We start from the raw sequence: 12,049 nt of genomic DNA on the forward strand, positions 1-12,049 counted from the left end.
ATGTCAACTTAATATTTTTCCATCATAATACTACCTAAAAATCAAGAAAAAAAATTCATTTCATTTATCTAAATTGGTTTTGGAGCATGAAAGGGTTGTTGAACTCTCGGCGAGATTTCACCAGATTGAAGACTTCCTTGGCCATTTTGCCGACAGGTGAGGGAATTGTGAAATACCCAGATCTTGATTTTGCACTACCTCTCAACCAAAAAAAAAAAAAAACTTGATAATAACGATGATAATAATAAAAAATTCTTTTTCTTTTTTTTTTTGAGATGCCCAATTCATGCTATTCCCGTTATTTTGTTTGGTGAACTTCCCAATCATTTGATATTTCATGTCCAATTGTCATGCACATTTTCTCCGTAGCTTTAGAAGATTCATGAGTGGATTCACGTTCAACCTGTGTTTTCCAGTCTCCTTTTCCTTATCTAAGCTGACATTTGGATGAAAATCATCAAACTAAACACTTAATTCCGGATTACGACCATGCCGATGTATATAACAAGTAGGTTAATGATCACAGGCTGTTTCCCTAACAGGTCCCACATAAGATTCTAGAATGAGTCCTGTCCCCATCGCAAGGCTAATCCTGTCAACATCTCCAGCATGCCCGGATACAAAAGGGAGAAACAACCATCAAGCAAAACACAAAATCAAATTCTTACTGTCGAGAGCTTCCGACCTGTTTCATAAAGTTCAAGGGAACAAAATATTACATCTGTACAATCCTCAAAGGGACCAAGTAGACAGTTTCCATACACAGAACGTAAGAGAGACATAAAAAGCAGTCTTAGTTTAGTTCCTCGGGTCTGTCTCGGCTTCTATACAGTTCGAGAACAGTCCCTTGACCCATGACACGATATTTACCCATATTAACATACACGCCCAAATTAGAGAAAGGACAGGAAGGACACTTAAGTGAAAATGGGCAACTAAAGAGAATAGACGCATCCGAGACCGTTCACAAGCCGATGACTGCTTGCATATGGCTGCAGAGAGACTTCACAGTTCCAGCAATATGCTTCAGCTTTATTCCGATCAGCCAGTTAAAATAATGATTACGTCGCCCTACTTATAAACAAAATGCTCCCTGCCCTTGATTGTTTTCTCCTCTCTCTCTCTCTCTCTCTCTCTCTCCCTACAGATTTTCGTCATTAAATAAATATGAAGCATCCATCACATAAAAGTGGATACTGCCCATCACCAAGTGACTTAAATTATATGCCTTCCCACTCGGCTTCTCTCTCAGCTATGTACACTACGCACCCTATACAACTGTTAAACAGCTCCTAGCCACCAGTAGTGCTCTCAGGAGCAATATTAATAATCCTCTGGCTTCTCGCTCAAGCCGTCCCTTGGGCTATCCAGAGAATCCCCGATGTATGACCCATCAGCTTGACGAATACAGATATTCAAATTACCCGAGAGCAGATAATCCTGCACAATATGCAAATGTAAACAAACAATTCAAAGAGCATAAGAAAGATGAGCTCTTATAGTAGGTTTTGGCTTTGTCCCAATACTAAATCAAAAAACAGCTACAAAAACATACTTGGAAGAATTACATTAAGCTAAAGCATGCTACCTTGTCACCGGCATCCTGACCCTCTGAGTGGAAGAGAATCGGGCGGCACCGCTTATCCTCATTCATCAAGCTTGAATTTTGAAAATGTGTCACAAGAGCAGCCTTGCCCTGGATTCTTGCATATGCCAATGAGGCTACCTTCTCGCTATTGAACTTTTCCCACTTTTTCCCGTTAAATGTCTGTCCAAAAAGTTTCAAATTTCAATTACTTCAGAAAGGGGAAAAAAAACTGAATTTATAGTTCAATAACTCTACGGCTTGAAATCTTGATTGTATGATGCAAAAGAAAGATAAAGGCTGATTCTGTACAAGAGAAAAAGTTCACCTTATAGAAAGAAACAATGTGAGAGGGAGAAACCATATTGATGAAGGCATACCCCACATTGCATTTGTTCTGCAGCAACAAATGCAACCATCAGCATTACTGCATTACTAGTAACTGCAGTTTGCATAAGTATGCCAACGGAGCAACCTTTTAAATACTTTCCAGTACTAGAATTACCTTAAAATCAATAGGCAAGTAGAGAAAATCATAAGTGCCCCGGTGATTTTCGTCAATTGCAGCAAGTAGCATCTTCGATGTGTACCTAAAAGTAAGCACAATTATAAAGAGCCAAGTGAACTCAGCACAAGATTGTGAAAACCACACCTTTTATCGGTAAGAAACATAAAAATGTCCTTACTTATTGGGGATGTTCTTAATCATGAGAGTAGTTCTAGTGTCTTCTCCATTCATAATTTTATCCAAGTCCAGTTGATACTGCTTCTTACTGTCTAACTGAGCCCCACCAGTGTCAACCCGCCGATTTCGACCACGTTCACCCAATCCCTCGATGCCTATGGCTCCTGGTCCAGGAAAGGAACCATTCCCAAGTATCATTGGACTGTGTCTAGGCATTGGCATCATTCTGAAATTGGGAGAACCATTGTCAGTTATGCTTCCTGGAATGCCCATATTCATCACGTAATTTCCCTTATTCCGATTTAAACCCAGTCCTCCTATTGCCATTGAATTCATGAATGAAGACTCAGGCGACTCTGGGAAGAATCCGAAACGCCTATCAAATGGGACTCCAGAAGGTGCAGAGCCCACTTGATGGGGTTGATGGGAGCTGAGGAGTGAGGTATGCCTGTTAGCAAAAGGAAAGCCCTGTCCCCGACTCTGTCCGCTGGATCCTGGTAGATGCCTTGCTGATGAAACTGGCCAAGCAGCAGAGCTAGCATGCTCAGAGTATGCAGGGGGACTGCCCCAAAGAAACTGAGGCCCTGTTAATGTTGCAATACCAGTAGACTTCGGATTTGATTCACCCAATGGGGATATAGGTCCAGGGCTTGCACTTAAACTTTGCTCTGAAAGAGACTGAGAATTCGAGTATGCAGATCCCATAGCTGGAAGTGTTTTGTCAAATATCTGATTCACATGGTTGAGCCTTCCTTGGTCCTTACCAATGGGCGCAATCTTCGGGGAACCAGAAATGTGAGGTGGGAGGATTGACGCTAAACCTGGCATTGGGTTACTCCCTACTGGACTGAGGGGGCCCAGACCAGGGGATTTGCTAAAAGCGAGAAGGGGACTCTGTTCAACAGGGCTGCCAAACTGGGTCCAGGCACCTATCAGGAAAAGTTGCAAAAGTTTTTTATAAACAAACTAGAGTTAACCCAAAGGAGCATAATAATACTATGACGATCATATGAATTTAATTTGTTTGATTTACAAAGATACCAACCTGGAGGAGAACTAGTTATTGGTGAGCCCACATGGTGCCGAAAACTTCTAGCTTCATCTTGCTCCAGCTCTTGATTTAGTTGCTGCATCAAGCTGATCACCAAAACATACAGCTAATTGAGGTAAGTCCAGAACAAGTACAGTAAGCTCCAGGTGAAAGGTCTATTAGTTGCAATTATGATAATATCTTCAAAAAATAATAATAGTGAGCTTAGATCTTACTTTCGACGTGCACCGCCAGGACGGCTAGGTTCAACTTTGATGCGTTTCCCAGCTATATCACTTCTATTTAATGCTCTGAGAGCTGCCTCCGCAGCTCTAACATCAAAAAATTCTATGAATTTATGGTGCTTCTTGTGTGGTGTCTCCCTAATCTGTATTATAACAATGATCAAAGTGGATATGAAGGTTGAAAGAAATACAGAATAATGTATAGCTAAGATACTGATCGAAGAAAATGTATAGCACGGATATTCTTAAAATCCGCACCTCTTTGACCTCTCCATATGACCCAAATATTTGACGAAGGTCATCATTTGAAACTGACGCATCCAAGTTAAAGACCACCAGAGTTCCTTGATTTATATCCTTCTCTGAAGGATTATCCTACAGATAATAGAGGAAGAAGAGAATAAATATGCCAACAATGTGGAATTACATTCAAAGAAGATAACTATAAAGCTTGGTTCATACCTTTGGAATCGAGAAATGAATGTCAAGTTTTCTTCTTCTCAATGGTTTATTCTGTAAAGTGCGCATGGCAGTTCGAGCATCTCGGATATCATAGTAAGATATCATGACAAATCCCCTATGCTTGCAAGCAGTATATAAAGTTCTAATATCCCCATATTGCTACAGTGGAGGAAAAACAAAAAGACAGGAAAAAAATAATTTAAATGGAAATAATTTAAAAATCAACAAGCAAAGGCACCTGAATGAGAAGCAACCTTGTTAAGCAACAAAACTAGTCATTTATCTCATGCATCAATGATATGCAGTTTATCAAGATTCGAGAGGGGCATTTGCATTGCTGGCTAAGAGTAAGGTAAGGACACTGTAAGCTGCACTGTCAATTACAAATAATAATGAAATGATTTATTGGCTTTGTTGCATATAAAATAATTGGAGCATCGTCAACAAAATTGTAGATCATAGCAAAACCCAGTGGACTTTATTCCTCATACTAGCAGAAAATGATTGAGGGTGTTGGCCTTGTGTGTTTAAGTTGAAGTGTCTAACTTTGTTTCAGAATTAGAAGGTGATGCTTCTAAGCTCAAGATATTTAATCAATTCGGTTAACAGCTAATGCTTCACTAGTCTAAAAGGAATTAAAACCTCAATTTTCGTTTTATCTCCTTCTACACATATGACCTATTGCCTCTCTCTTGTGCTTTTAACTCATGTAATAATTCCAAAAGGGAGGACAACTTGATCAGTAATTGATTGTTTTAACAAATGATTCCATGACAATTCTCTCTCGAGTTAGTTATCACGAGATCTGCTCTAATAGAATACCTAAACAGGAAAAGATTTCTTTAAAGCATCAAGTAAAGCAGTTCCTCAATTTCCATTCTTATAAATTCCAGAGTAAACCTAACAGACATCGCTTCAAATAAAAAATAATTGCACTAAATAGAGATAGGCGAAGTGGAAACGGTAAACATTAGAATTACCTCGAAGAGAGATCTCAATTCAGAGTCTTCAACATTGCTGTTAATGTTCCGAACAAATAGTGTCCTCGAAGGATGCTCACCATATGGATGCTCCCCAGCAACTGTTCCCATGCCATTCGGAAAAGCATAATGCCCAATTCCATTTGCAGCAATACCATCAGATATGCCTACCTTGGCCAACCCAATACTCAAGCTCTCTTGGGGATCAGCATCTAATTCCATTCCTCCTCCGCTGCCAAAAATATCGTATTCCTCTAACTCCTCCAGTTGAACAGGCAATCCAGTTAGGTCCAAGTCATCCATTAGTCCAGCTAAAAGGTCATCTTCATCAGGAAGCAAGCTTCCAATTCCAGTTGGTTCAATGTCTTCAAGAGGATCCCTACCTTCATCATCCTGATTGAGCTTGCTTGAATTTGAGAAGTTATCATCAATAGATCTAACATGTTGCTCAGATTCAGTAAAGTTCACTGCATTTTGACAGAAGGGCAGTCCTTAAGTATCATCTCCATAAAATCAGGACCCTTCATAAGTATTATAATTATAAACGTACATTTTTCATGGGGAAGGACAGGCAATGAACTTGAAAACAAGCTAGTATCATCTGATCCATGATATCCACCGCCACCAGGGGGGATTCCCCATGCACCACTTCTTGCATTCCCAGGAATATTAACTGAAGGAGCCTTAAAAGGGCCTACACAAGATATGTACCATTAGGATAACATACTGTAGCATACAAATTATTTATTCATTATTTTTGCTAAAAGCATGAAAATTATATATGTTCCCTATAGTTGCCTATTATTTCACTAATAGATACTCTAAGTTAGGGAAGACAACCTACAACAATCACAAACCTATTAAGAGATACGACCTACGCATCATACAAATTTATCTTGCTATGTATATAAAATAAGTTAAATGCTGGCATATTTCTAATCATGACTTAAAAGGAAATTAACCTCACCTTCAGAAAAGCCAGATACCAAATCCTTCCGGCGTTGCTCCATCTAAACGCAGATTTCTGAAAACAATCAACACCTATTTCGACATGTTGCTGTTGTAGGAGCATATATATATATATATATATATATATTAAGAAGTTAAGCGAAGATAAATACTATGCTCTTCGCAAGAGAACCCTGGGCAGTGTAAAATCCAAGAAACTTAGTACCGCACCATTTCAACAGAAAATGCACGCACTTCTGACTGGATATTATGAAATGAAGTGGCAACAGAAGAAAAAAAAGATATTCGCCAATTCTGATAACAGAGACTGCAGCATCATGACAAGAAAAAAGGAACTGTCCCTTTTAGCTGACAAACTCAGATGTATGGGTTTCTATGCTCTGTTTCCCAACGTCTAACAGACAGTTCATAAAGCTAATCTTCATCATTCATAATCATGAAACTGAGAGAATGACTGGGATCTTCTTTTACATCAATAACCCACTTTTGCTCATCCACAAATACCACACAAGCTACCAGAAAACTGGTCACTGATGGAAGCAGTAATGAAAAAATTTAAACAGCAACATTCTCCGTTTGACTGCAAAACAACAGAAGATAATTGGCATGATTTGTGAAAGATCTTGTGGGCCAACTCGCCTAAAACTGAATGCCCAATTAATCAGACAGTGAACAATCAAATAGACACTGAACAGCTCATGGACCATCAGTTGGTACAGAGTCAACTTAGTCCCCAAGTCACAATTTTACCAAAAAGATGTTGACCAGAAAAAGGTCCAATCATTACCGTATCAGCAGCAACATCGACCTTTCCAGGACTCAATACTTAAAAATTCACCAAACATGCAAACTTCAGCTGGAGCATCAACTGATCACCGACAAAATGAACAGGATCATCCCAAAAGAACTCAATTTGATGAAAATAAGAAAAAGGGTAGCCCATAAATGTTGAACCCCACCTCCAATAATTGAGCACAGGAGCAGGAGAGCGAGTGGAGTCGCATTACCTGGTAATAGGAACAGGAAGATCGTTAAGAACCCAGAGGCAGCAGCTAAAGGTAGCCCATCCCCGAAGTGAAATTCAGCAGATTGAGCCCAAAGTTTGTGCCTTTAATCAAAAAACCAAAATGGAGAGAGAAAGAGTAGAGAGAGAGAGGGGGAAAGGGAGGGAGGGAGAGTTTCGTAGAAGCAGAGATAGTTCTTTCTTCTACTCTTCTACTTCCTTCACTCTCGCCGGGAAACAAGTGACGGAAGATTAGAGAGAGGGAAGAGGGAAGAGGGAAGAGGGAAGAGGGAAGAGGGAAGGAGGGGGAGTGACGATGAGAATCTAGAGAGAGAAACTGAGCAGAAAATTGGACTTTTTAGAGAGAGAATCCATGGAAGGCGAGCACAAAAATGATTGGAGAAGCCGCAAAAAAAAAAACAACAACAATTTCACCTTTTTTTTAAAAAAAAATTCTTATCTATTATTGTTATTTCTTTATTGCTCCCAATATATATTTAAAAATGTCCATCAAAAATAAAAGCAGCGTTCTGCTTTGCCTGTTTTTTTTTCCACTTAATCTATTACATTTATTTAATATATAATTAACATATAAATAATAACCAAAAACGCGCTCCGATATGAGAGACAAGATTATTATATCCTGATGATATCTTATATTTGTGTATTCAAGAAATCACTTCTGATAAGCTATCGACCTAATACGTGTGAAGTGAATATATTCATTTCCATGCTCGAATTGTAATCTTGATGCTATTTTAGTATATATCAGCATTTATGCTATATTGATTTTTTTGGGTTATTACTATATATAAATACATAATATAATTGGTAAAATATAATATTGGAGAGAGAGCCTTCTTCTGGTAAAGTAACCCAAGCAATATTCAGCAAAAAAAAAAAAGAGTAACCCAAGCAAGAATTGCGCTGCATTTAAATAATTTTGGGGTCCGTTGACACAAACTGTACTCCCCTTCGTGAAACCAATTTCGCAATTTGTTTGCTTCTCCCACCGGCGTATATCACTATTTCCCTTTTTATTTATCTTTTTTTCCCTTTTCCCTGATATTCCAATTTATTTATTGACAACAGTAGTAAACTGAAAAATCGAAGAACAACCTCTAGATAAACTTATTCAAAAAATTTACACTTAGAAAACTTTACTTTTCAGTGTACTGATTTCACTCGACTCGATTAATCGGGACTTCATTAGGCTTCTGAATATCAAAATTCATACCGAAAAGAAAAACTTATTCAACCTTACGCTTAACTCCTTAGGTGAAAATAAGTAGTTATATATGTAGCAATGACTCGTGGTAAAATGTATCCTCTTGATAAGCAAGGATACAAAACTCGCCGATCCAACATGTGTGCAAGTGGTGCAGTATCGCTAGTGCAGCATGCATGCGACGTTCGCCCTCTAATTTACAGTTCAGTGGTTCTCGGTAATTAAACATATGTTTCAGTAGAAGGTAAGAGATAAAATTAGATAATAAAAAAAAGGTGGTTGGAACTTTTTGACTTAATCTATGCTCTCGTTCAAGGATGTGAAGAGAATAGCTCTCCCATCTTCTTCGTATGTATGACAGGACAATGGGTGAATTCCCAGTTCAAGTAAAAACATTTTTTTTAATTGGATTAGATCAATAAAAGTTAATCCAGAAACGGGTCAAATCATACAAGTGTATACCATGGCGCAACAACGAATATCATATGGCTTTGCATGAAGCGTTGAATTGTCTTATTATTAAGAGGTAAAAAAAATAAACATATCCAATCGCAGCGAGAAGGTGGAATATGGATAAAATCCCAGGAAGATGCTCCTCCTTTTTGAACATTGGTTTTGGTGGGACATACATGCCTCATTTGATTGATTATTGATTGGAATTGGAATCTTCTTTTCTTATTTATTTTATTTTATTTTATTTTATTTTATTTTTATTTGGTATGTATAGGCTTTGTTTAGTTTTGATATCGTAATTTTACTCTATTTAACTATACTATATTCTTTTTTGGTCTGAAGCACGGTATTGAAAAGTCTAATTAGGATTCGATTAATGCAGTTGAACCGAGTCGACCCACTAAGGGGTAAAACTTTCACAGCGTGAATTTTTTGCATTCACAAGAACTTGAATCTGAAATCCTGCTTAAACGGAACAAGCGTCGAACAGTTTGAACCAACTTACGTTGATTCAATTCAACAATACAATCATTACTTTTTTAAAAATTTAATAAAAAATTTCTCATATTTTTTAATTATAATTATTATCATGAATTTTTTAATATTAAATTATTCTAATTATTTATTTTTTGTCTTTTTTTCTCCAATTTTATAATAAATTCTCTAACATATTTTTTTAACAATTATTATAATTAATTTTTTAATAATAAATTTATCATATTATTTTGTCTTCATTCCGTGAAATATGTAGAGTAATAATTTTATTTCGAAGCCTGAGGCAAACTTATTTTTTTATTAGCAAAATGAGTTTTTTTGTTTTTTTCCCCTCTATCTGGCTTTTAGCCAATAAGACATGACGAGAAGGAGGATGGTGTGTGGATGAATGTATCTTCCCTTTCTAGTTGAAGTGGGTTCATGACGTACTATTGCGTCGGCAGAGACGTGGAGCTCCGGTTCAATATGGTCGAGATTAGGGTAATGAACTAATTTCACCCAATCCGGTAGCGCCAAGTCATCCTTCACGATTATTGGTCCCCAACCTACCGACGTGACGTCAGATGATTGGTTGAGAATGTTGGTGACTGCTGACCATTAATTAATCTAGGAAATGTCGTCACAGATTACATCTTCTGACGAGCCAATTCATGGGCCCAGGCCCATTTAAGAGCCCAAATGGGCCTCCAAGTTTAAGCATCATGCCCAGATGGTGAGGCCCATTTCTGGTCACGTAAGGGTTCCGTTGTCTCCTCATAGAGGGAATCAAAACCTCAGCCGGAGCGAGCTAACTAGGGTTTTTTAACTTCGAGCAACAGTCAGCCAAAACCCTAGAGAGCTTGATTCGGCCTTCATCCATGTCTTCCAGCGTGAGCTCCGAGACGGTGGAAAGAGCCGTACAGGCTCTGTTCAAATGGCGGGATGCCAAGTCCGAGACGGAGAAGCCCCAGCTCCTCCAGCAAGACGAGTTTTTCTACCTAATCTTGACCCTGAAGAAGATTCCGGCGAAGGGCCGCACAAACCCTTTCAAAATTCCCATCCCTCGCCCCCTGATCGACCCGCAGTTGTCGGAAATCTGTCTGATTATCGATGACGGGCCGAAATCGAACCTCACCAAGGACGCCGCCCAGAAGAAGATCAAGGCCGAGAACATCCCCGTCTCGAAGGTCATGAAATTGTCCAAGCTCAGGAGCGATTTCAAGGCATTCGAAGCAAAGAGGAAGCTTTGTGATTCCTATGATTTGTTTCTGGCTGACAGGAGGGTCCTGCCCGTGCTGCCGAGGTTGCTGGGGAAGCAGTTCTTCAAGAAGAGGAAGATTCCTATTAGTGTAGACTTGAAGCACAAGGGCTGGAAGGAGCAGATTGAGAATGTTTGCGGGTCGGCTTTGATGTTTTTGGGCTCGGGTACTTGTAGCGTGGTGAAGGTGGGGAAGGCCTCAATGGGGAAGAAGGAGATTGCGGAGAATGTGCTGGCTGCAATTAACGGGGTTGCCGAGGTTGTGCCGCGGAAGTGGCGGAACATAAGATCGTTCCATTTGAAGATGTTGGAGAGCTTGGCTTTGCCTATTTATCAGACTGTGCCTGATCTGAAGTTGAAGATTGAGGGGGTTGATGATAAGGGAGAGGCATTGGATGGCGAAGAGGTCAATGAGGAGGATGCGAAAGAGAGTGTTGTGCAGAAGAAGAAGGCTCCGAAAAGGAATAGGATCCATGAGGTTAGGTACATGGATACGAACTTGGACGACGAGGATGAGGAGGATAATGGTGTGGGTAGTGCTGAAATCACGGGAAAGAAGAGGAAGAAGGTAGATGATAAGGAGGAATCGGGAGGTCTGACAGAGTTGAGCCGTGCGAAGAAGACATCAAAAGTTAAGGGAGATGGTGGTAACAAGGAAAAGAAAATTGAGGCGTCCAAGAAGTCAAAAAAATCAAATGAAGAGGATGTTGTTAACAAGCGCAAGAAAGGTGGATTGCCCATCAAGGGAGAAGGAGAGCTTGTTGGTAAGAAGGAGAAGAAAAGCACGACTAAACCGGAGAAGGTGAAGAGGAATAAGAAGTGAGAAGGGCGAAGAGAATTTTTCGATATCCGTAGGACTGAGATAGCGGGTTCTTTTCCAGGTTGCTTGTTACTGCTACATGATTTTTGTACTGGGTTAATTAGTCAGCGCGGTGCAAAGTTACTCTTAAGTTGTATCCCGATTCCCAATTTTGTTTTGAGTTTATAGAATGCTGAAAAATGTCCTGACTTCTATATCATCCTTGACTACGAAGTTAATGGCATTCTCGTTGTCCAATTTATCTTTTGTTTACTTTAGTCGGATTTGGGACTTTGGCCCTACTTATTGTCGCGGTAAGTACAGCTTGCTGTTGATGAATGAATGTCTGTCTCTGTATGTGAGTGAACTTCAATGTTCCTCTAGTGCAAGTCATATCTGTATTTTGTGCAATCTTGGTGGTTAAGGGAGAAATGAGCCCTTGTTCCTTGTTAGTTCAAAGTGAACTATTTTGACTGTTTACGGAAGAAGATACTTGATTTCGGCATGAAGGATGATGCTCAGTGGTGAGCTATGCATACTCCTGTGTCGGAAGTTCTTGCATTGTCGAGAGTCATTGTCGAAGCACTTGTTCTTCCTCCAATCTTGGGTTTCATCTGCCTGATTGTTTCTCAGTAAAGCATAGAACTTTTATCTTTATTTTTGGCTGAATACATCGAAATTTATCTAGTTTGGCCAATTGGCCATTGTCCTTTTCATTAATGTGCCTCCCCAACGGAAAAGAAGAGAGTTGTGAATGTTCTCTTGCTCGACATCTTGTTCTTTTATGTCTATGAGACTCTGATATCAATGAAGGAAATTATGCCTGAAATATGCTAGATCTCTTCCCTCGATCGGCACGTGGAATTCCCGATGCCTTT

The 12,049-nt window shown here is 39.3% G+C and overlaps 2 protein-coding genes across 6 annotated transcripts; one reads left to right on the top strand and one right to left on the bottom strand.

Annotated features, from left to right (window-relative positions):
* Window positions 1-646: 646 nt before the first annotated feature.
* On the bottom strand, window positions 647-7,341 carry LOC116195601 (protein MEI2-like 2). 5 transcript variants are annotated; one of them, XM_031524874.1, is made up of 13 exons: window positions 6,916-7,339; window positions 5,955-5,997; window positions 5,538-5,681; window positions 4,988-5,454; window positions 4,008-4,166; window positions 3,804-3,920; window positions 3,537-3,688; window positions 3,316-3,407; window positions 2,272-3,199; window positions 2,091-2,175; window positions 1,914-1,982; window positions 1,589-1,768; window positions 647-1,440 (listed from the first exon to the last, which is right to left on the bottom strand). In XM_031524874.1, exons 1-13 carry the CDS (start codon window positions 6,958-6,960, stop codon window positions 1,324-1,326), a joined length of 2,598 nt encoding a protein of 865 aa, XP_031380734.1. In that variant the 5' UTR covers window positions 6,961-7,339; the 3' UTR covers window positions 647-1,323. The 5 variants fall into 5 exon arrangements, with proteins under 5 accessions (XP_031380734.1, XP_031380739.1, XP_031380735.1 ...); XM_031524879.1 differs by having other exon boundaries at window positions 1,324-1,440; window positions 6,964-7,341; XM_031524875.1 differs by having other exon boundaries at window positions 1,324-1,440; window positions 5,955-6,011; window positions 6,964-7,341.
* A 2,558-nt stretch (window positions 7,342-9,899) lies between these two features.
* Window positions 9,900-11,489, top strand: LOC116195964 (putative ribosome biogenesis protein C8F11.04). The gene has a single exon (XM_031525425.1). The coding sequence runs from the start codon at window positions 9,993-9,995 to the stop codon at window positions 11,193-11,195; it is 1,203 nt and encodes a 400-aa protein (XP_031381285.1). The 5' UTR covers window positions 9,900-9,992; the 3' UTR covers window positions 11,196-11,489.
* Window positions 11,490-12,049: the final 560 nt, after the last annotated feature.

This window comes from Punica granatum, chromosome 2 (genome assembly GCF_007655135.1).
Source record: "Punica granatum isolate Tunisia-2019 chromosome 2, ASM765513v2, whole genome shotgun sequence".
Taxonomy (NCBI): domain Eukaryota; kingdom Viridiplantae; phylum Streptophyta; class Magnoliopsida; order Myrtales; family Lythraceae; genus Punica; species Punica granatum.